General features: G+C 47.7%; 1 protein-coding gene across 1 annotated transcript in view; it reads left to right on the top strand.

Annotated features, from left to right (window-relative positions):
• Positions 1-24,356, top strand: part of LOC144497697 (sodium channel protein type 1 subunit alpha-like) — a 139,537-nt gene that overhangs the window by 89,204 nt on the left and 25,977 nt on the right. Inside the window, exons 13-14 of the mRNA XM_078219140.1 lie at positions 3,530-3,703; positions 9,267-9,623. Coding sequence (XP_078075266.1) covers positions 3,530-3,703; positions 9,267-9,623 — 531 coding nt within the window. The remainder of the gene's footprint in view (positions 1-3,529; positions 3,704-9,266; positions 9,624-24,356) is intronic.

Consider the following 24,356-nt stretch of genomic DNA (forward strand, 5'->3'; position numbering starts at 1 on the left):
CAGACACAATGGGCTGAATGGCCTCCTTCTGCACTGTGGGGATTCCATGAACTGCTCTATGTGGCCACATCCGCAGTCTGACCCTATCCACCAGCAACATAGGAACATAGGATTGAGGAGCAGGAGTAGGCCATTCAGCCCATCGAGTCTGCTGCACCATTCAATGAGTACATGGCTGATCTGAACATGGTCTCTGCCCCAATTTCCCACCTTCGCCCCACTCCTCTGTTTATGAAGATTCAAACTCAACGTTGCAGATATTCAAAGGCCCAGTCCACTGCGCTCTGGGAGGAGAATTCCACAGAGTAACCACCCTCTGAGAGAGAGAGAGAATCACTCCTCAAAGGAACATGAAGCGTGAGACTTTGTCTCGCTGGGCGTATTGCTGCTGCTGCAATAATAATAATAGGCCAGCTCTTGCCAGCCTAGTCCGCCTGAGCTCTCAATAGTATCAGTCTCCTTTCAGCAGCTGTCAGGGACTGGGACACAGACACTCAGCTGCCTCTGTGTGAAGTGAGTGGTCTTAGCCGCGAAGCTATTGAAGCAATCTAATCTCCAGCCCGAAAATGTGTAGCATACTGAGATAAGAGTAACAAGCGGCACCACATGTGTGATTTGAAATCTCCGTACAGGCCACTCGTTGCCGTGGCTCTTTGCTTGGCTGGTTTATATGATGGGGTTGCCTACGGGAGTGAACCTTCAGCGTTTTCATTCACCTTCCTTTAAACTCTGCAATTTTGGTCACTTCTGCATCCCACCCCCTCTCCCCCCACTCCCTCCCACGCCACTCCCCTGTATTTCCTTTGCTCCTGATGTGGAGATGCCGGCGTTGGACTGGGGTAAACACAGTAAGAAGTTTAACAACACCAGGTTAAAGTCCAACAGGTTTATTTGGTAGCAAAAGCCACACAAGCTTTCGAGGCTCTAAGCCCCTTCTTCAGGTGAGTGGGAATTCTGTTCACAAACAGAACTTATAAAGACACAGACTCAATTTACATGAATAATGGTTGGAATGCGAATACTTACAACTAATCCAGTCTTTAAGAAACAAAACAATGGGAGTGGAGAGAGCATCAAAACAGGCTAAAAAGATGTGTATTGTCTCCAGACAATACACATCTTTTTAGCCTGTTTTGATGCTCTCTCCACTCCCATTGTTTTGTTTCTTAAAGACTGGATTAGTTGTTAGTATTCGCATTCCAACCATTATTCATGTAAATTGAGTCTGTGTCTTTATAAGTTCTGTTTGTGAACAGAATTCCCACTCACCTGAAGAAGGGGCTTAGAGCCTCGAAAGCTTGTGTGGCTTTTGCTACCAAATAAACCTGTTGGACTTTAACCTGGTGTTGTTAAACTTCTTACTGTGTTTCCTTTGCTCCACCATTGATGCCCGGGTGCTATTCTCTGGAATACTCCCTCAACACTGCACTGGAGGCTCATTGCTTTAGAATGTGGCTCAGAACCACAACTTTCAACTTCCATGTGTGTGTCTATTTGTACATGTGTGTTTGTGTGAGTCTGTGCCTGTTAGTCTGTGTGTGCCGTTGTGTGTATGCATGTCATCGTGTAATTGTGTGCATGTATGCCATAGTGTGCATGTGTGTGATTGTGAGCATGTGTGTGATTGTGTGTGATTGTGTACATGTATGTCAGTGTGTGTGTGTGGTTTTGTAAGGATTATGCTCTTGCTGAGGGTGACTTTGGAGCGGGGGGTGGTGTGGGTGGGGGGAAAGGCATGTAATTAGGCAGAGTGATGGTGTTTCTGACTCCCACTGGGCAGCACGGTGGCAGAGTGGTTAGCACTGCTGCCTCACAGTGCCATGGATCCGGGTTCGATCCCAGCCTCGGGTCAATGTCTGTGCTGAGTCTGCATGTTATCCCCGTGTCTGCGTGGGTTTCCTCCGGGTGCTCTGGTTTCTTCCCACAATCCAAAGATATGCGGGTTAGGTTGATTGGCCATGCTAAATTGACCCGAGTGTCAAGGGAATTAGCAGGCTAAATACATGGGATTACGGGAATAGGGCCGTCAGTGTAGACTCGATGGGTCAAATGGCCTCCTTCCGCACTGCCGGATTCTATGATTCCACCTCCACCAAAATTAAGTTCTGGGCAGGAGAGTCCATGGGCAACTCTCCCGCCACCAATGTGCACACACGCACACACACACAATTACACACACACACACAGACTCACACTCACACTCACACACAATCACACACAATCACACACACACAATCACACACAATTACACACACACAATCACACACACACACGCGCATATGCACATAATCACACGCATACACACAATCACATACACACAATCACATACACACATATACTCTCTCTCACACACACACACACACACACACACACACACACACACGTACACACAGTCACACACATCAAAGCCCTTAAGTGGCTAATAATGATCACTGAAATATCTCATCCCGCTGCCACTGGCCCTAACCCAGCTGTCGGTGAGCTATGCAATGAGCACAACTGGTGAACCATGTGGATTGCTTGTGAACTCAACAACAGTCTAAAACTAGAGGGCATAGGTTTAAGGTGAGAGGGGAGAGATACAGAATGGTCCAAAGGAGCAATGTTTTCACACAGAGGGTGGTGAGTGTCTGGAACAAGCTGCCAGAGGTAGTAGTAGTGGTGGATACAATTTTGTCTTTTAAAAAGTATTTAGACAGTTACATGGGTAAGATGGGTATAGAGGGATATGGGCCAAATGTGGGCAATTGGGACTAGTTAGGGGTTTAAAAAAAGAGCGGCATGGACAAGTTGGGCCAAAGGGCCTGTTTCCATGCTGTAAACCTCTATGACTCTATGATAATGGGGACTGGGTTACCTCAATCAAAGGCACTCAGCGCCTGGTCAAGAGACCGAACATAGGGAGGACGGAGGTGCCACTGAGAGGCAACCCCGTGTCCTTGCTGCTGATGCTCCGACACCGCTCCCTGCAGCCTCCCCCCTCCCTTTCCACCACCAGCCGCATTACTCAGCTGTAGCCTGGCTCCTCTGCAATCCTGGGGGATGTATTTACAGCGCCGGCCCAGTCTCCTCGGTGGCGCTGCTGAGCACAGATCGAACGGCAGCATTTGCTCCGATGGTGGAAGAGTTAATTCTTCATGGCGTTGGAAAACAGTTGATTGGCAGGGTGATCACAGCTTGAGTGATAAATATTTAGTCTGACTGCTCAGCTTTGATTTGTTTTCATTCCCGAGTGTGGGGAGATAATTGTTATCAATCGCAGTGAGATGGCGTGAGGCTCCTTCAACAAACAAGTGGGAATTTCTCGAGCTGTGGATGCCCAATAGCAGACAGTACCCCGCACACTGTGCGTGGATTGTACCTCCTGCCTTCCATCTAAGAATAGTGTTGCATCGGGCTGGGAATTGCCCCCGGAGGGAAGGCGAGTGAGTGTGTTGGGGGGGAAAGGGGGTGCAGTGGGGGGGTGGTGAGGGATGAGGCTGGGGCGATTTCCTGTCGCTGCTCTGACACAACTTCCTGTTTTCCACAGGTCTTCACAGCCATTTTCACAGCCGAGATGGTTTTAAAAATCATTGCCTTGGACCCGTACCACTACTTCCAACAGGGCTGGAACATATTCGACAGCATCATTGTCTGCCTGAGCTTGATCGAGCTGGGCCTAGCCAGGGTGGACGGCCTGTCAGTGTTGCGTTCCTTCAGACTGGTATTGTCCTCTTCCTTTTCATTCTTAACCATTCACCTGAGTGATTACATTAACCCCCAGCACACATCTCACCGCTTACACTATCTTTTTTTATTCATTCGGGGGACATGGGCATCGCTGGCTGGGCCAGCATTTTTTGCCCATCCCTCATTACCCGAGGGCAGTTAAGAGTTAACCACATTGCTGTGGCTCTGGAGTCACATGGAGGCCAGGCCAGGTAAGGACGGCAGATTTCCTTCCCTGAAGGACATCAGTGAACCAGATGGGTTTTTCCGACAATCGCCAATGGTTTCATAGTCATCAGTAGGTTCTTAATTCCAGATATTTTTTATTGAGTGCAGAAGATTGCGAGGTGATCTTATTGAAATATAAGGACCGGAAACTTCCCAAAATTGCACAGAGTGTTGGTACAGGCGAGGAAACCCGGTGTGAAGCTCGCAGGCTGCACAGGCGGATTTTCTCACCATATTGAACAACACTGTACAATTTCAATGGGGAGCAGAGATTCACACAGCCAGCTGGAGGGGCGGGGCCTAAGGAAACCAGCAATGCTGGGAATCCTGAGAGTAGACTGCCCAATCTCCCATTTAAATAAAAAAACCCACAGACGTGGGGAACAACCTCCCCTCTCTCCTCCTGCCCTACCTTGCACATCCACAGACATCAAGACCCCCCAAAGACATGAGGAACAATGCCCCCCCCCCCTCCCCCATGGACATCGAGACCCCCAAATGGATATGGGAATCCCTCGCCCCAGGATATTGAGACCCCCACGGACACTGAGAACCACCCCAATGAATATCGAGACCCCACACACAGAAGGGCAATCCCTCCCCACATTGGATAAGGATATCAAGGAATATGAAATAAAGGCAAATTAAAGGGGTTGAGGTCAGCTGAGCTCTAATAGTCTGGTAGAACTGACTCGAGGAGCTGAATGGCCTCCCCCTGTTTCTGGGGAGGACTTACACCACACAGGCTGCAGCGGTTCAAGATGGCAGCTCACCGCCCTTCTCGAGGGCAAGTAGGAATGGGCAACAGGTGATGCCTGAGTCAGTGACTCCCACATTTTAAAAGATTGTCAATACTTAACCCTGCTGCCAATTTGAAGGGACCAATGGAGGTGGATGAGGGGTGGGCTAGGGCCAGGAGCTGTGCTTTCTCCAGCTGTCTAATTCACCTTAAAGGAAACACCATACACACCTCGGTCTTTCCCCAGTGTTTAGAGAAATGTACTAACCAGTGTTAGCCACTCAAATTCACAGCTGCAGCACACTTTAGAGGTCCAAAGACCTCATGCATTTATAATAATAGAGCCATAGAGATTTATAGCATGGAAACAGGCCCTTCGGCCCAACGTGTCCATGCCGTCCGGTTTTTACCACTAAGCTAGTCCCAATTGCTCGCGTTGGCCCATATCCCTCTGCACCCATGTAACCATCTAAATTCTTTTTAAAAGACAAAATTGTACCCGCCTCTACTACTACCTCTGGCAGCTTGTTCCAGACACTCACCACCCTTTGTGTGAAACAATTGCCCCTCTGGACCCTTTTGTATCTCTCCCCTCTCACCTTTAACCTATGCCCTCTAGTTTTAGACTCTCCTATCTTTTGGAAAAGATATTGACTATCTAGCTGATCTGTGCTCCTCATTATTTTATAGACCTCTATAAGGTCACGCTGAAGCCCCCTACACTAAAGGGAAAAAAGTCCCAGTCTATCCAGCCTCTCCTTATAACTCAAACCATCAAGTCCCGGTAGCATCACTGTACATCTTTTCTGCATTCTTTCCAGTTTAATAACATCCTTTCTATAATATGGTGACCAGAACTGTATTCCAAGTGTGGCCTTACCAATGTCTTGTACAATTTGTGTCATATAAGGCTACGTTACCATCACCTTTTAACATTGTCTGTTATGTTTATGGAATACACCCTTAAACAGCTGTAAATCGGAACTAACATATCAATAGGCGGGTTCCCTTTGAACCTGCTCATGGCCATCGAGGCTTTCACAGCATTTCAATAGAGGCATAATTTTATTTTAATAATCATCTACAATCTGGGCCTTGAATATGCCAGGCTAGCTAATAATTAATATTAACATATTATCTCTCAACGTTTGAACCATTTAAAAACTAATTTATTCTGGGGGTGTGGGCGTTGCTAGCTAGGCCAGCAATTATTGCCCATCCCTCATTCCTCTTGAGAAAGTGGTGGTGAGATACTTTCTTGAACCACTGAGGTCTGCGTGGTGTAAGTGCACCCACAGTGCTGTTCCAGGATTTTAACCCAATGATAGAGAAGTTTTAGTTCATTTATTAGTGTCACAAGTAGGCTGACATTAACACGACAATGAAGTCAGTGTGAAAATCCCCTCGTCGCCACACTCCGGTGCCTGTTTGGGTACACTGAGGAAGAATTTAGCACGGCCAATGCACCGAACTAGCACGTCTTTCAGACTGTGGGAGGAAACCGGAGCACCCAGGGGAAACCCACGCAGACACGGGGAGAACGTGCAAACTCCACACAGACAGTGACCCAAGCTGGGAATCGAACCCGGGCCCCTGGCGCTGTGAGGCAGCAGTGCTAACTACTGTGCCATTGTGCCACCGTAAGGAACATTGATATTCATGGAGGAGAAATGAACAAAAGGATAAGCAAGATAAAGAGGGCGCTTGAGAATTGATTAGTGAATAGCACGAAAGGAAACCCATGTTAGAATTCAGGTCAGAAACTCCAAAGTGTTTTATGAAGTCCGCCTGGGCGGCACGGTAGCACAGTGGTTAGCACTGCTGCTTCACAGCTCCAGGGACCTGGGTTCGATTCCCGGCTTGGGTCACTGTCTGTGTGGAGTTTGCACATTCTCCTCGTGTCTGCGTGGGTTTCCTCCGGGTACTCCGGTTTCCTCCCACAGTCCAAAGATGTGCGGGTTAGGTTGATTGGCCGTGCTAAAATTGCCCCTTAGTGTCTTGAGGTGGGTAGGTTAGAGGGATTAGCGGGTAAATATGTAGGGATATGGGGGTAGGGCCTGGGTGGGATTGTGGTCGGTGTAGACTCGATGGGCCGAATGGCCTCCTTCTACATTGTAGGGTTTCTATGATTTCTATGATTCTATAAGTTTTGTACTTTGAATTTGGCTAAAGTGAGCATGATGTGTTTCACCTTAGGTACAATTGAAATGACCCACTAGGGAGCTTTTATCAAACAATGTTTATTTAAGTATACAGTCAAGATGTATAAAAAGAACATTAGCAAAAACTTTTACCAATCACAAACAAGAAAAAAACAATCATCATATAATGTAACCCTTAATGAATACAAGAAATGTACCAATCAAACAAAACAATTGTCACAGGTTTAACATGGCAAATATAAATGCTCAAGTGATGCTGGAACAGAGTCCTTTGGCTGGAGAATTGAGACTCTGACTTCTCAGCTTTGAAAGCCCTCTGGATAGACACCCAGAAAAGCTTGAAGTCAGAACAGCTTCCAAAACACCAGGAAGAGAAAGACTCTCGTTGAGCCCAACCACCAACAGCAGAGTTTCCACTCCAGGAAGGCCAGGAACCTTACTTCCAGTTAACAGCAGAATTTCCAATAACAGAGAGAGAGAGAAACACTTATTTTCAGTCTGATGTCCACCCCCTTCTAAACTAAAACTGAAAATGAATCCTTAGATTTTTACCTGGGGAGAAACCACCTGACTTTGATTTGTCAGTCAGTCTTCCCCCTCACAATGCAAGGCACAAAAGATCCCCGGGTAAAAATAAACAAAACCCCATTTAAATCATTGAAGTAGCAATAAAAGAATTTCTAGCAGACGGCCCAGCAACAATGAGAAAAAAACCCGGAAAAGACCACAAGATATAGGAGCAGAATTAGACCAGTTGGCCCATTGAGTCTGCTCCGCCATTCAATCATGGCTGATATGATTCTCATCCCCATTCTCCTGCCTTCTCCCTGTAACCCTTGATCCCCTCATTGATCAAGAACCTATCTCTGTCTTAAAGACACTCAATGACCTGGCCTCCATAGCCTTCTGTGGCAATGAGTTCCACAGATTCACCACCCTCTGGCTGAAGAAATTCCTCCTCATCTCAATTTTAAAGGAGTGTTCCTCTAGCCTGAGATTGTACCCTTGAATTCTAGTCTGTCTCACTTGTGGAAATGTCCTCTCCACTTCCACTCTATCCAGGCCTCGCAGTATTCTGTGGGCTGACAAGTGCCTGGGACCTGATGGGCTTCATCGTGGGGTCTTAAAATAAGTGACTAATGAGGTCATCAATGCATTGGTTTCAATTTTTCAAAGCTCCAAGATTTGAGGTAGGTCCATTAGATTGGAAGATAGCAATTGTAACTCCATTATTCAAAGAGGGAGGGATTGTGAGGGGTCTTGACAAGGTGGATGTGGCGAGGATGTTTCCTCTTGTGGGAGAATCTCGAACTAATGTCACACCCAAAAGACCTGTGTCGTTATGTAAATAGTAAAACTGAAGAAAAGGTAGGACAAATGAGGGAACAAAAAGGAAATCTTCTTATGGTGGCAAAGGGCATGGTTGAGATTGAGATATGGAAACATCGCAGCACAGATTCAGATCAGTCGAGCATCCCAGTTAGCCCTGCAAATGCCCATCCAACTCACTTTTCAAGTCTTTGATCACCTCTGCTTCCACCACCCTCCTCAGCAGCAAGTTCCAGATCATTGCTGATTGCTGAGTTATAAAAGGCTCTTCCTCACATCCCTCCAATATTCCTGGGGCAATCCTTTCACTGGCATCCTCGTGTTCTTAAAACTTCAGCCTCTCTGTGTCCCCCTTTTGTAAAACTTGTACACCTCCGTCAGATCCCGAATCATAGAATCACTACAGTGCAGAAGGAGGCCATTCAGCCCATTGAGTCTGCACCGACAACAGACCCACCCAGGCCCTATCCCCGTAATCCCACAAACTTACCCCTAGAATCCCTCTAACCTACGCATCCTGGGACACTAAGGGACAATTTAGCACAGCCAATGCACCTACCCGCACATCTGTGCTCTGTGGGAGGAAAACCGGATCACCCAGAGGAAACCCACGCTGACACAGGGAGAATGTGCAAACTCCACACAGACCTCTCACAACTCCTTCATTCCAAGGACAACAACTGAAGCTTCCCCAGCCTGGGCCAGAATGTTACACAACCCCCAGCCACCACCACCCCCCCCCCCCCCCCCACCCCACCCTCCCCCTCTCCCCCACAGGCGGGTCAGCATTTGTTGCCAATCCCTTAATTGTCCTTAAATTGAGTGACTTGCTAGACTATTTCAGAGGGCGCTCCAGCCCTTATTCCTTGTGTTTCCCTTTGGACTACCCAATCCAATGAATAAAACCTAATGTGTTTATTTGCACAATCAGATTTGAAGATAATGGGCCTCAGGCTTTCAGTTGACTTGTTGAGCTTCAATTCATTGGGAGACATTCATTAAACTTTCCTTCCTCTTTACCCATTCATTGTGTCTTATTTATTACTCCGTGAACGTATGTTGTCTGATGTAATTTTTTTTTGCCCAATCTTACGTCACAGCTCAGAGTTTTCAAACTGGCAAAGTCGTGGCCCACCCTCAACACACTCATTAAGATCATCGGTAACTCGATGGGCGCTTTGGGCAACCTGACCCTTGTGCTGGCCATCATAGTCTTCATCTTTGCCGTGGTCGGGATGCAACTGTTTGGCAAAAGCTACAGCAAGTCTGTTTGTAAAATCTCCACCAAATGCCAGCTCCCACGCTGGCACATGTCCGACATCTTCCATTCCTTCCTCATCGTGTTCCGGGTTCTGTGCGGCGAGTGGATCGAAACCATGTGGGATTGTATGGAGGTGGCTGGGCAGCCCTTGTGCATCCTTGTCTTCATGCTGGTCATGGTGATCGGAAACCTCGTGGTAAGTCCCAACGTTTTTTTTTTATTCATTCGTGGGACATGGGCATCGCTGGCGAGCCAGCATTTATTGCCCATCCCTAGTTGCCCTTGAGAAGGTGGTGGTGAGCTGCCTTCTTGAATCGCTGCAGTGCACGTGCTGTGGGTTGACCCACAATGCCGTTAGGGAGGGAATTCTCGGATTTTGATGCAGCAACTCCGAAGGAACGGCGATATATTTCCAAGTCAGGATGGTGAGTGACTTCGGGGGGGAGCTTGCAGGTGGTGGTGTTCCCAGGTATCTGCTGCCCTTGTCCTTCTAGATGGAAGTGGTCGTGGGTTTGGAAGGTGCTGTCTAAGGATCTTTGGTGAATTGCTGCAGTGCATCTTGTAGATACTACACACTGCTGCTACTGAGCGTCGGTCGTGGAAGGATTGAATGTTTGTAGATGTGGTGCCAATCAAGCGGGCTGCTTTGTCCTGGATGGTGTCAAGCTTAAGTGTTGTTGGAGCTGCACACATCCAGGCAAGTGGGGAGTATTCCATCACACTCCTGACTTGTGCCTTGTAGATGGTGGACAGGCTTTGGGGAGTCAGGAGGTGAGTTACTCGCCGCAGTATTCCTGGTCTCTGACCTGCTCTTGTAGCCACTGTGTGTATGTGGTGAGTCCAGTGGAGTTTCTGGGCAATGGTGACCCCAAGTTATGTTTCTGGGTTTTTCACTCGCTCTTCTACTGGGGCTCCGCACCACCAACTGTTCCCACAATCCAACCCACACCCTCACTCATATTGCCGGAATTTCCAGAGTGGGCGAGGCTCACAGAACGGCATTCTCTGTTAGCCTTGGGCAGGCGAGGCGGTAAAATTCTGGTAATAGTTTACCTTTAAAACAAATCACCTTGAAATTACAGCACAGGAGCAATCCACTTAACCCAACTGGTCTCTGTTAGGGGTTCAGCTTCACATTAGGCTCCTTCCCTGTGTTCATTTATCCTAATAACATAGCTTTCTATTTCTTTATCTACATAAGCTTATTTGCTTAATACACCTGTGCTATTTGCATCAAGCACTCTCTGTGCAAGCAAGTTGCATTTCTAACCACCCTCCGAGTTAACTATCTCAGAGATTCCCGACTTGATTTATTTATTAATGTCACAAGTAAGTTGACATTAACTGCAATGAAGTTACTGTGAAAATCCCCTAGTCGCCACACTCCGGTGCCTGTTTGGATATACTGAGGGAGAATTTAGCACGGCCACCTAACCAGCATGTCTTTCGGACTGTGGGAGGAAACCGGAGCACCCGGAGGAAACCCACGCAGACACGGGGAAAATGTGCAAACTCCACACAGACAGTGACTCAAGTTGGGAATCGAACCCGGGTCCCTGGCGCTGTGAGGCAGCAGTGCTAACCGCTGTGCCACCGTGCTGCCCTGTCAAACCATAGAAATCATAGAAACCCTACAGTGCAGAAGGAGGCCATTCGGCCCATCGAGTCTGCACCGACCACAATCCCACCCAGGCCCTACCCCCACATATTTTACCCGCTAATCCCGCTAACCTACGCATCTCAGGACTCTAAGGGGCAATTTTTAACCTGGCCAATCAACCTAACCCGCACATCTTTGGACTGTGGGAGGAAACCGGAGCACCCGGAGGAAACCCACGCAGACACGAGGAGAATGTGCAAACTCCACACAAACTAGCCAGGATCTACAGTAGTCTGTATGTCTTCAGATCTACCAGCACATAGCCCCACTATAAACGTGTCATGATGCTGTCAATGTGGAACACCACCCAATCATTAAACCAATTCCCGCCCCCCAGCTGACCTCAAGCCGACTCATCTATTGGAGCTGTGGAATCACACTAGGAGATGATTGACCCTTGACTCCTTTGCGAGCACTCAATGACCGCAGTCCACTTATCCCCATCCCCTCTACAGTACAACAACGACTACACTTTAAAATGCTTCATGGGACAGGTTATGGAGGTGAGAGGTGACCTGACCTGGTCTATAAAATTATGACAGGGTTTTTTTTTAATTTGTTGGTGGGTGGGTGGGAGATCTTTGAATATTTTTCAGGCAGAGCTAGATAGCATGATTAACGGGGGGGGGGGGGGGGGGGAGCGGGTGTGGGGGGGGGGGGGTGCGGCGGAAGGTTACCGGGGGTAGGCAGGAATGTGGCAGCCATGATCCCATTGAATGGCGGACGGAGCTAGCTCGAGGGGCCGAGTGGCCTCCTCCTGCTCCTAATTCAAATGTCCGCATGTTCAATTTGATATGAATGCCGCTGGCAAGGTCACTGTCTTATTTCCTGTCCCCAACTGCCCCTTGAGAAGGTAGTGGTGAGCTGTTTCTTCGAATGGGCTACATTCCATGTGGTGTAGGTACACCCCCAGTGCTGTTCGGGAGGGAGTTCCAGGATTTTGACCCACCGACAGCAAAGGAACGGCGATAACGTTCCAAGTCAAGATAGAGTACAGATGCCATGAAGCTTTTTCTGCACTGGGGCTAAAACTAGGAGCCATAAATTTACAGAAGTCATTCATAAATTCAACAATGAATTCAGGAGAAACTTCTTTATCCAGAGAGTGTGGGACACACGAGGGCAAGAAGTAGCTGAAGCGGGTCGCACAGGTACATTTAAGCAGAAGCTAGGCAAGGACACAAGAAACTACAAAGGGTCGTGAATGTAGCCCAGTCCATCACGGAAACCAGCCTCCCATCCATTGACTCCATCTACACTTGCCGCTGCCTCGGAAAAGCAGCCAGCATAATCAAGGACTTCACACACCCCAGACATTCTCTCTTCCACCTTCTTCCTTCAGGAACAAGATACAAAAGTCTGAGGGCACAGACCAACCAATTCAAGAATAGTCATAGAGTCATAGTCAGAGGGGTTTACAGCATGGAAACAGGCCCTTCGGCCCAACTTGTCCATGCCACCCAGTTAGAACCATAGAACCATATAAAAGTACAGCTCAGAAACAGGCCTTTTGGCCCTTCTTGTCTGTGCCGAACCATTTTATGCCTAGTCCCACTGACCTGCACTTGGACCATATCCCTCCACACCCCTCTCATCCATGAACCCGTCCAAGTTTTTCTTAAATGTTAAAAGCATTTACCACTTTATCCGGCAGCTCATTCCACACTCCCACCACTCTCTGCGTGAAGAAGCCCCCCCTAATATTCCCTTTAAACTTTTCTCCTTTCACCCTTAACCCATGCCCTCTGGTTTTTTTCTCCCCTAGCCTCAGCGGAAAAAGCCTGCTTGCATTCACTCTATCTATACCCATCAAAATCTTATACACCTCTATCAAATCTCCCCTCAATCTTCTACGCTCCAGGGAATAAAGTCCCAACCTATTCAATCTCTCTCTGTAACTCAGCTTCTCAAGTCCCGGCAACATCCTTGTGAACAGTTTTTACCATTAAGCTATCCCAATTGCCCGCATTTGGCCCATATCCCTCTATACCCTTCTTACCCAAGTAACTGTCTAAATGCTTTTTAAAAGACAAAATTGTACCCGCCTCTACTACTACCTCTGGCAGCTTGTTCCAGACACTCACCATAGAATCATAGAAACCCTACAGTGCAGAAGGAGGCCATTCGGCCCATCGAGTCTGCACCGACCACAATCCCACCCAGGCCCTACCCCCACATATTTACCCGCTAATCCCTCTAACCTATGCATCCCAGGACTCTAAGGGGCAATTTTTAACCTGGCCAATCAACCTAACCCGCACATCTTTGGACTGTGGGAGGAAACCGGAGCACCCGGAGGAAACCCACACAGACACGAGGAGAATGTGCAAACTCCACACAGACAGTGACCCGAGCCGGGAATCGAACCCGGGACCCTGGAGCTGTGAAGCAGCAGTGCTAACCACTGTGCTACCGTGCCGCCCCATCTCACCATCCTCTGTGTGAAAAAATTGCCTGCTGCCATCAGATTTTTGAATGGACCCACCATATATTAAACTGATCTTTCTCTACACCCTAACTGTAACTGCAACACTACATTCTGCATCTTCCCCTTTCTTCCTCTCCGATGTACTCTGTACAGTGTGCTTTGTCTGTACAGCGCGCAAGATACAATGCTTTTCACTGTATGAAATACATGTGACAAGAATAAATCAAATCAAAGAGAAAACACAATAGAATGATATTCCAATAGGATTCAGAAATGTGGGGCAGGAGAAGGTACTAGTGAAGCATAAATCTTGGCAAAGAGCAGTTGGAACACATAGCCTGCCTTTGTTGTAAATTCAATTTAATGTCTTGTTCTCTAGTGTTTGGGGTGTTGTGAGGTGGTGAACAGCTCAATATAGCTCCTTGTTCTTACTTTTAAGCTTGTAAGCTGCAGATATTTTCTTCTGATTCATTCCCAATAAAGGGAAATCCTCAATTTGCAAGCAGCAGTTGTTTGCGACACAGTGACACAGTGGTTAGCACTGTTGCCGCACAGCGCCAGGGACACGGGTTCAATTCCGGCCCTGGGTCACTGTCTGTGTGGAGTTTGCACATTCTCCCCGTGTCAACATGGATTTCCTTCGGGTGCTCCAGTTTCCTCCCACACTCCAAAGATGTGCGGGTTAGGTTGATTGGCCATGCTAAGTTGCCCCTTTGGATTTGCAGGGTAAATATGTGGGGTTACGGGAATAGGGCCTGCGTGGAATTGTGGTCGGTGCAGACTCGATGGGCCAAATGGCCTCCTTCTGCACTGTAGGGATTCTATGAGTCCAGCCCTGGGTCATGTCTGTGTTGAGTTTGTATGTTCCTCCCGTGTGGGTTTCCCCCGGGTGCTCCGGTTTCCTCCCACAGTCCGAAAGACGTGCTGGTTAGGTGGATTGGCCGTGCTAAATTGCTCCTTCGTATCAGGGGGACTAGCAGGATAAATATATGGGGTTACAAAGATCGGGCATCGGTGGGATTGTTGTCAGTGCAGGCTCGATGGGCCAAATGGCCTCCTCCTACACTGTTAGGATTCTATTGCCGATGGTTTAGCCGGGGGACCTACTGGCAACAGAGTTCAGTTCCCTCAGTCCTCGATATTGAAAGGAGGCATTGGGATCAGGTTCTGACGTTGATTGGTATCAGCACCTATTCCTTGTTCCGTATCAGGCCGTGCTAATTGCGATTAGATTGTGTGCAACCGGAACGCAATGAGAGGCAAAATCCAACCACCACTGTAATTCGTGAGAAAGGGTAAAAAACAGCTAAACACCTTATCTTAGTGGCAGCTCAGATTAATTAGTTTTAAAGTTCAGTGAGGCAGATATTTGCACAGTGAGATAAAGCACCAGTTAATGTATTCTTTTGGATGATTTCGTAGGCAAGCTCCCCGCTCTTTGTGTTCTCAGATCTTTAACACTTACTGAACCATTCGGGCAGATATGGCCTTCATTTAACTTCTCCAATGACGATTTTAGCAGCTGGTATTAGTGGCATTTAAGTGGTGGAGCAATATATTTCATTAAACTGCAAAGAACAGACAGCTCAGAAACAGGCCATTCGGCCCAACCAGTCTGTACTGGTGCTTATTTACCAAGAATGGTAGAATCAGGGTTATATTACTGGAATAGCAATCCAGTGGCCTGGACTATTCATAGAATCATAGAATCCCTCCAGTGCAGAAGGAGGTCATTCGGCCCATCGAGTCTGCATCGACCACAATCCTACCCAGGGCGGCAGGGTAGCACAGTGGTTAGCAGTGCTGCTTCACAGCTCCAGGGACCTGGGTTCGATTCCCGGCTTGGCTCACTGCCTGTGTGGAGTTTGCACATTCTCCTCGTGTCTGCGTGGGTTTCCTCCGGGTGCTCCGGTTTCCTTCCACAGTCCAAAGATGTGCGGGTTAGGTTGATTGGCCATGCTAAAATTGCCCTTTGTGTCCTGGGATGCGTAGGTTAGAGGGATTAGTGGGTAAAATATGTAGGGATATGGGGGTAGGGCCTGGGTGGGATTGTGGTCGGTGCAGACTCGATGGGCCGAATGGCCTCTTTCTGTGCTGTAGGGTTTCTAAGATTTCTAAGAGGCCCTATTTCCATAACCCCACATATTTACCCTGCTAATCCCCCTGATACTAGAGTCAATTTAGCATAGCCAATCAACCTAACCCGCACGTTTTTGGACTGTGGGAGGAAATCGGAGCACCCGGAGGAAACCCATGCAGGGACAGGGAGAATGTGCAAACTCCACACAGACAGTGACCCGAGGCCGGAATTAAACCCGGGTCCCTGGTGCTGTGCCAGCGTGCCGCCCCAAGCGGTGGTCTTCCCAAGTATCTGCTGCCCTTGTCCTTCTAGATGGTAGCGGCCGTGAATTTGGAAGGTGTTTCCTAAGGAGCCTTGGTGAGTTGCTGCAGTGCATCTCGTAGATAGTGCACACAGCTGACACTGGGCGTCGGTGGTGGAGGGATTGAATGTTTGTGGATAGAGACATGAAGTTGACTGACAACTATGACAGCCGTAAGAATTTGTTGATTGGTAATACTGCAGCGATTCGAGCGCAAGCTATTTTTAGGCAAAGCGTATTTTTTCTAAAAGGTTTTATTTATAGGGAGAAAGTACTTTAACGCAGTTTGAGCCTTGTTTTCTAGGCTGGTGAGGTGGTGGCCGCCATGGATAATTACTACAGTGAGAGATGTCAAACTAAATAGTTCTGTAGCCACATATATGGCTCGCGATGACAGCTGCCCTCATTACAGAGCCCTATATTTAACCTTGCACCAATCACTGCAGAAGTGTTTCGGGCAGGGAGAAGTGACATTTTCAAATGGTTTAACAAAGAGAAAATCACCACATGCACATCAAAAAAGCAGACTGATGGGTGTTGGATCTACTCAGTCAGTAGCACTTAAATTTCTGAGTCACCAACTTGTACGTCTTTGCCTTGTTCCTGGATTAGAATGTACAATCGGGGCTGACACTCCCATACAGTTCTGAAGGAGAGCTGTACTGTTCTCCTCGAAGTGGGATGTTAAATCTAGGTCCTGTTTCTTTCCTTTAACTGGAATATTAAAGACCCCTCTGTTTTTATATTTAAAGCACAAAGAGGAGTTTGCTTGCCTCCGTCCCCGGAGGTAATGCCCAGAGGTACAAGAGGTACAGAAAGCATCCTTCGGGTGCTCCGGTTTCCTCCCACCGTCCAAAGATGGTGCGGATTAGGTTGATTGGCCATGGTAAATTGACCCCAGTGTCAGGGACAGTAGCAGGGTAAATACGTGGGGTCAGGGGGATAGGGTCAGGCTGGCATTTATGTCAGTGCAGACTCGATGGGCCGAATGGCCTCCTTCTGCACCGTAGGGATTCTATGAACTGACCGCACTGGCTCAGTCCATAGCTCTCCCACTTCAGACAGGCCATAGGTTCAAGACTCACCCCAGAGCCTTGAGCGCAATATCAAAGCCCAAGGGAGTGCTGCACTGTCAGAGGTGCCGTCTTTCAGATTAAAAGTTAACCTGAGCCTTGTCTGCCCTCTCAGATGGTTGTAAATGGCCTTATTTCAAGAAAAAAGAGAAATTCCCCCCTGCGGGTGTAGGCCTCTATTGCTCCACAACCAACCTCTTGTAACTTATCTGATTATTATTCACATCACTGTTTGTGGGGCAGCTTGCTGTGCGCAAATTGGCTGCCATGTTTCCCACATTATAACTGTGACTACAAAAAACATTAATTAGAAACATAGGAAAAAAAATAGGAGCAGGCAAAGGCCATTCGGCCCTTCAAGCCTGTGCCGCTATTTATTACGATCATGGCCGAAAATCCAACTCACTGGCCTGATCCCGCCTTCCTCTGGCTGGCAAGCACTGTGGGGCATGGTGAGGTCTTGAAAGGTGCTATATAAATACAGGCTTCTTGTTTTCTTGTTTAAACTGGGACTTCCTTGAAGAGGACAGGGTTCCTTGTCCAACAAATCTCCGTCACCCAATAGCACAAAATTAGTCTTTCATTTGGGTTTGACAGCTAAGTAATTAATTGTACATGTAATGCTTTGAAATATAACAAGGTGTAAGGGAAGATCTTTCCTTGTTTATTGATTCATGGGATGTGGGCGTCGCTGGCTGGGCCAGCATTTGTTGCCCATCTTTAATTGCCCTTGGACTGAGTCGCTCGCTCGGCAGGGACAGTTAAAGTTAAACCTTATTTATTAGTCACAAGGCTTACATTAACACTGCAATGAAGTTACTGTGAAATTCCCCCAGTTGCCTCACCCCGGCGCCTGTTCGGGTCAATGCACCAAACCAGCACGTCTTTCAGGTTATGAGAGGAAACCGGAGCAGCCGGAGGAAACCCACGCAGACACGGGGAGAATGTGCAGACTCCACAGAGCTTGGGTCACTGTCTGTGGAGTTTGCACATTCTCCCTGTGTCTGAGTGGGTTTCCTCTGGGTGCTCCGGTTTCCTCCCACAGTCCAAAGATGTGCAGGTTAGGTTGATTGACCATGTTAGAGAGTTAAGAGTCAACCACATTGCTGTGACTCTGGAGTCACATGTAGGCCAGACCGGGTAAGGGCGGCAGATTTCCCTTTCTTAAAGGACATTAGTTTATTTATTCGTGTCGCAATGAGACTTACATTAAGGCTTACATTGGGGCGGCACAGTGGCACTGCTGCCTCACAGCGCCAGGGACCCTGGTTCAATTCCAGCCTCGGGTCACTGTCTGTACGGAGTCTTCACGTTCTCCCCGTGTCTGCGTGGGTTTCCTCCGGGTGCTCCGGTTTCCTCCCACAGTCCAAAGATGTGCAGGTTAGGTTGATTGACCATGTTAGAGAGTTAAGAGTCAACCACATTGCTGTGACTCTGGAGTCACATGTAGGCCAGACCGGGTAAGGGCGGCAGATTTCCCTTTCTTAAAGGACATTAGTTTATTTATTCGTGTCGCAATGAGACTTACATTAAGGCTTACATTGGGGCGGCACAGTGGCACTGCTGCCTCACAGCGCCAGGGACCCTGGTTCAATTCCAGCCTCGGGTCACTGTCTGTACGGAGTCTTCACGTTCTCCCCGTGTCTGCGTGGGTTTCCTCCGGGTGCTCCGGTTTCCTCCACAGTCCAAAGATTTGAGGGTTAGGTTGATTGGCCATGGTAAATTGCCCCTTAGTGTCAGGGGATTAGCAGGGGGTTATGTGGGATTACGGGAATAGGGCCTGGTATGGATTTGAGGTCAATCCAAACTCGATGGGCCGAACAGACTCCATAGAATTGCATTCCATGAACACTGCAATGAAGTTAAAATCCCCTTAGTGAATCAGATGGGTTTTTACAACAATCGATGATAGCCTCATGGTCACCAATACTGAAGCCAGCTTTGTGATTCCAGGTGTTTTATTGATCAGTTAACTTTAAAACCTGATTGAATTCAAATTCTACCAGCTGCCATGTCCCCATGGTGTTCGAAGAGCAAAGAAAAGTACAGCACAGGAGCAGGCCCTTTGGCCCTCCAATCCTGTGCTGACCATGTGCCTTAACTAAACCAAAAAGAAAACCTTCTGGGCCTCTGGATTATTACTCCAGTGATAGTATCAACTGACCATTAGTTCTCCTGGAAAGCCTGTGGCCAGAATGTTATGGTTGTTCACGCGCTGGCGGGATTTTCCCATGCCGCTGCAGTGAACGGAGATTTGGTTGGGCGTCAAATTCTCCGACCTCGCTGCAGCGGGAGCGTGGCATGAACGGCTGGTAAGATCGTGCCCAAAGGCTTTTGCTGTGGTCGAAAAACAGAACATTGTCCTTCAATACTGAAAACAAGAGGGGCGGCACGGTGGCACAGTGGTTGAGCCAAAATTGCAAACTGTACCCCCCACACCCACTTCTCCACTCAAAAACAAAATATGCATTATTGTTTCACTGATCTCTCAGCGAATGCCAGCCACTCATACAGATCACATAGGCTTGCTTATCGCCAACAAGCCTTGAACCAGTTTTATCTGGAGTAAATGAACCCACCTTTTCAATGTTGTCTCTCTTTAGCCCTAGGACAGCGAGGATGAACAGATCCCTGCTCTGTACGAATGTTGCGACTGTCAGTGTCAACCTTCATAACATCACAGGAGTCCTTAGGATGAGCAAATATTCCTCTTCTCCACGAACATTTCTGAATTGGGGTCGTTCATTTAAGCAGGGGAAATTATTCCCAGGCAACATATTATAGTGGAATGTGTCATAATGGATTGACCGTGAGTGAATGGGAAACCTAAAGAAACCGCCAAGTAAATTAACTTACCAAAGAACACAACATGCACCTAATAGGCATATGAAATGCATTAAAGAGAGAGGAAGTGCTCCTTAGGAGAATTCATTTAGGGGTGTTAGATGTACAGCCTCATGGGACGATAATCCATGAGATAAAACATTGCTCAATCAAAAGCCAAGTTATTTGGAGGATTGTCGTAAAGGAGGACATACGTGTAAAGTGAGGATTACGCATCGGCAAGGTTAGCTTATGCCCTCGGCTCCTGAAAAGGCGCATGGATGGATGGCTGTAAAAAAAATTGAAATTAACATCTTGCTTGTCCGAATATCAGTTTAAAACAGTGAACACAGCCGTGCAAGGAAACTGGATTTACTGCGAGTTAAGGCTCAGGGAGCAGAGTGTTTATGGCCTCATTTGTAAGGGGATACAAAACGGAGACCTGCTAGACTCCTTGGAGGTAGTCGAGTTTAGTGTGAAATAATACCTAAATGATGGATACTGCCGCAAGTGAACTGGGGCACAAAACGATGCGAAGATTCTACGGAGGTTGAAACCTTCGATTTTAGTGATTGCAAGGAAATGAGATCACAGACATATGTAGAAAATCTCTTTGCATTCAGCACGATCAAACAAATAATGCGGAAATGTCCAACAAATAGCAGAAAGGGTGGTTATTCGGCCTATTGTTTCCATGCGGTCAAATTGAAGAGTCTATTTCCATTTTCCAGCTCTTGCTGTTAGATCTGTTATTGCCGTTCTCGAGAAGATATACAAATGTTTTCCCCCGGCACTCCCCCTTTAGCTTTGTGCCATGAAATGAAACTTTCTCTTCCGACCGCCTTTTCAAACAATGAGTTAAAGCTCAATACTACGTTCGTGCTGAAAACTATTGGCTTGCGAGCCAATTTACATAGAACATAGAACAGTACAGCACAGAACAGGCCCTTCGGCCCACGGTGTTGTGCCGAGCTTTGTCTGAAACCAAGATCAAGCTATTTCCTCCCTTTCATCCCGAAGTACTCCATGTAACTATCCAATAGCTTCTTAAATGTTCGTAAAGTTTCTGACTCCTCTATACCTGCAGGCAGTCCATTCCACACCCCAACCACTCTCTGAGTAAAAAACCTACCTCGGACATCCTTCCTGTATCTCCCACCATGAACCCAACAGTTATGCCCCCTAGTTACCGCTCCATTCACCCGAGGAAACAGTATTTGAACGTTCACTCTTTCTATCCCCCTCATCATCTTACAAACCTCTATCAAGTCTCCTCTCAACCTCCTCCGCTCCAAAGAGAAAAGCCCAAGTTCCCTCAACCTTTCCTCATCAGATTTACCCTCCACAACAGGCAGCATCCTGGTAAATCTCCTTTGCCCTCTTTCCAGTGTCTCCACATTCTTCTTGTAGTGAGGTGACCAGAACTGCACACAATATTCCAAATGTGGTCTCACCAAGGTCCTGTACAGTTGCAGCATAACCCCACGGCTCTTAAACTCAAACCCCCTGTTAATGAACGCCAACACACTATAGGACTTCTTCACGGCTTTATCCACTTGAGTGGCAACCTTCAGAGATCTATGGATATAAACCCCAAGATCTCTCTGTTCCTTCACATTCTTCAGAACCCTACCTTTGACCCTGTAATCCACATTTAAATTAGTCCTACGAAAATGAATCACCTCGCATTTGTCAGTCTTAAACTCCATTTGCCATTTTTCAGCCCAGCTCTGCATCCTCTCTATATCTCTTTGCAGCCTACAACAGCCCTCCACCTCATCCACTCCTCCACCAATCTTGGTGTCATCAGCAAATTTACTGATACACCCTTCAGCCCCTTAGTCCAAGTCATTTATAAAAATTACAAATAGCAGTGGACCAAGCACTGATCCCTGTGGCACTCCTCTGGTAACCGGTTTCCAGTCCGAAAATTTTCCATCCACCAACACCCTCTGTCCTCTGTTAGATAGCCAGTTACCTATCCAATCGGTCAACTTCCCTCTATCCCACACATCCTTACTTTCTTCATAAGCCGACCTTGGGGGACTTTTTCAAATGCCTTCCTAAAATCCATGCATATGACATCAACTGCACTACCTTCATCTACACACTTAGTTAACTCCTCAAAAGATTCCATCAAACTTGTGAGGCAAGACTTGCCCTTCACAAATCCGTGCTGACTATCCCGGATTAATCCGCATCTTTCTAAATGGACGTAAATCCTATCCCTAAGGACCTTTTCCTTCAACTTACCGACCACCGAATTAAGACTAATCGGCCTATAATTACCAGGGTCATTTCTATTCCCATTCTTAAACAGAGGAACAACATTCGCCACTCTCCAGTCCTCTGGCACCACCCCCGTGGACAGTGAGGACCCAAAGATCAATGCCAAAGGCTCTGCTATCACATCCCTTGCCTCCCATAGAATCCTAGGATATATTTCATCAGGCCCAGGGGACTTATCAACTTTCAATTTATTCAAAATTGAGAGTACATCTTCCCTCCGAACATCTCCTTCCTCCAGCCTATCAGACTGTGGCACTCCCTCTTCCTCAAAAACATGGCCCCTCTCCTTGGTGAACACCAAAGAAAAGTATTCATTCATCAACTCTCCTATCTCTTCTGACTCCTTGCACAAATTCCCACTGCCGTCCTTGACTGGCCCCAGCCTGACCCTGGCCATTCTTTTATTCCTCACATAAGAGTAAAAAGCCTTGGGGTTTTCCTTGATCCGACCCGCCAAGTACTTCTCATGCCCCCTCCTTGCTCTCCTAAGCCCCTTTTGCAGCTCATTTCTTGCTAACTTGTAGCCCTCCATCGAGCCAAATGAACCATGTTTTCTCAGCCTAACATACGCTTCCTTCTTCCTATTGACAAGACATTCCACCTCTTTTGTGATCCATGGTTCCCTCAGTCGGCCATTTCCTCTCTGCCTGGCAGGGACATACCTATCAAGGAAAAGCAGTATTTGTTCCTTGAAAAAGTTCCACTTTTCATTCGTGCCTTTGCCTGACAATTTTTGTTCCCATCCTATGCTTCCTAATTCCCGCCTGATCGCATCATAATTACCTCTCCCTCAATTGTAAACTATGCCCAGCCGTATGGCCCTCTCCCTCTCCATTGCAATTACAAAAGACACCGAATTGTGGTCACAATCTCCAAAGTGCTCTCCCACAACCAAATCCAACACTTGGCCCGGTTCATTTCCCATGACCAAATCCAATGCGGCCCCACCTCTTGTCGGCTTATCCACATATTGTGTTAGGAACCCCTCCTGCACACACTGCACAAAAACTGCCCCATCCGAACTATTCGACCTATAAAGGTTCCAATCAATATTTGGAAGGTTAAAGTCCCCCATGACAATTACCCTGTGACTTCCACACCTATCCATAATCTGCTGAGCAATTTCTTGCTCCACATCTCTATTACTATTTGGGGGCCTATAGTAAACTCCTAACAACGTGACCACTCCTTTCCTATTCCTAACCTCAGCCCATATTACCTCTGTAGGCAGATCCCCTTCAAAATGCCTTTCCGCAGACGTTACACTCTCCTTGATTAACAGTGCCACTCCTCCACCTCTTTTACCAGCTACCCTACACTTACTGAAACATCTATACCCCGGAACTTCCAACAACCATTCCTGACCTTGTTCCACCCATGTCTCAGTAATGGCCACAACATCGTAGTCCCAAGTGCCAATCCACGCCCCAAGTTCACCTACCTTATTCCGGATGCTCCTTGCATTGAAGTAGACACACTTCAACCCACCTTCTTGTCTGCTGGTCCCCACCTTTGACCATGATACCCTTCCCAGTACCTGATTACACTCACTGACCTCCGGACTACAACTCGTTTTTCCATCCCCCTGACAAATTAGTTTAAAGCCCCCCAAAGAGCCGTAGCAAATTTCCCTCCCAGGATATTGGTGCCCCTCTGGTTCAGGTGCACCCCGTCCTGTTGGAACAGGTCCCATCTTCCCCAGAAAGTGTTCCAATTATCCACATAGCTGAAACCATCCCTCCTACACCATCCCTGCATCCATGGGTTTAACTGCACTCTCTCCCTGTTCCTCAACTCGCTATCCCGTGGCACCGGCAACATACCAGAGATGACAACGTGTATTGTCCTGGCTCTCAGCTTCCACCCAAGCTCCCTGAATTCCTGTTTTAAATCCCCGTCCCCTCTCTTACCTATGTCTTTGGTGCCAACGTGCACCACGACTGTGACTGTTCCCCGTCCCCCTTTAGAATCCTGAAGACACGGTCGGAGATATCACGGACCCCGGCCTCCAGGAGGCAATGTGCCATCCATGAGTCTCTCTTGTTGCCACAGAACCTCCTATCTTTCCCTCTAACAAACGAGTCCCCAATAACTATAGCTCTACCGCTCTCCCCCTTTCCCTTCTGAGCTATAGGGACAGACTCAGCACTGGCGAGCTGGTCACTGCAGTTGACCACTGGTAGGTCGCCCCCCTCACCTGTATCCAAAGTGGAATACTTGTTGCTAAGGGGAACGACCACAGGTAATCCCCACACCGACTGCTTCCTCTCAGCCC

This window comes from Mustelus asterias, chromosome 8 (assembly GCF_964213995.1).
Source record: "Mustelus asterias chromosome 8, sMusAst1.hap1.1, whole genome shotgun sequence".
NCBI lineage: Eukaryota > Metazoa > Chordata > Chondrichthyes > Carcharhiniformes > Triakidae > Mustelus > Mustelus asterias.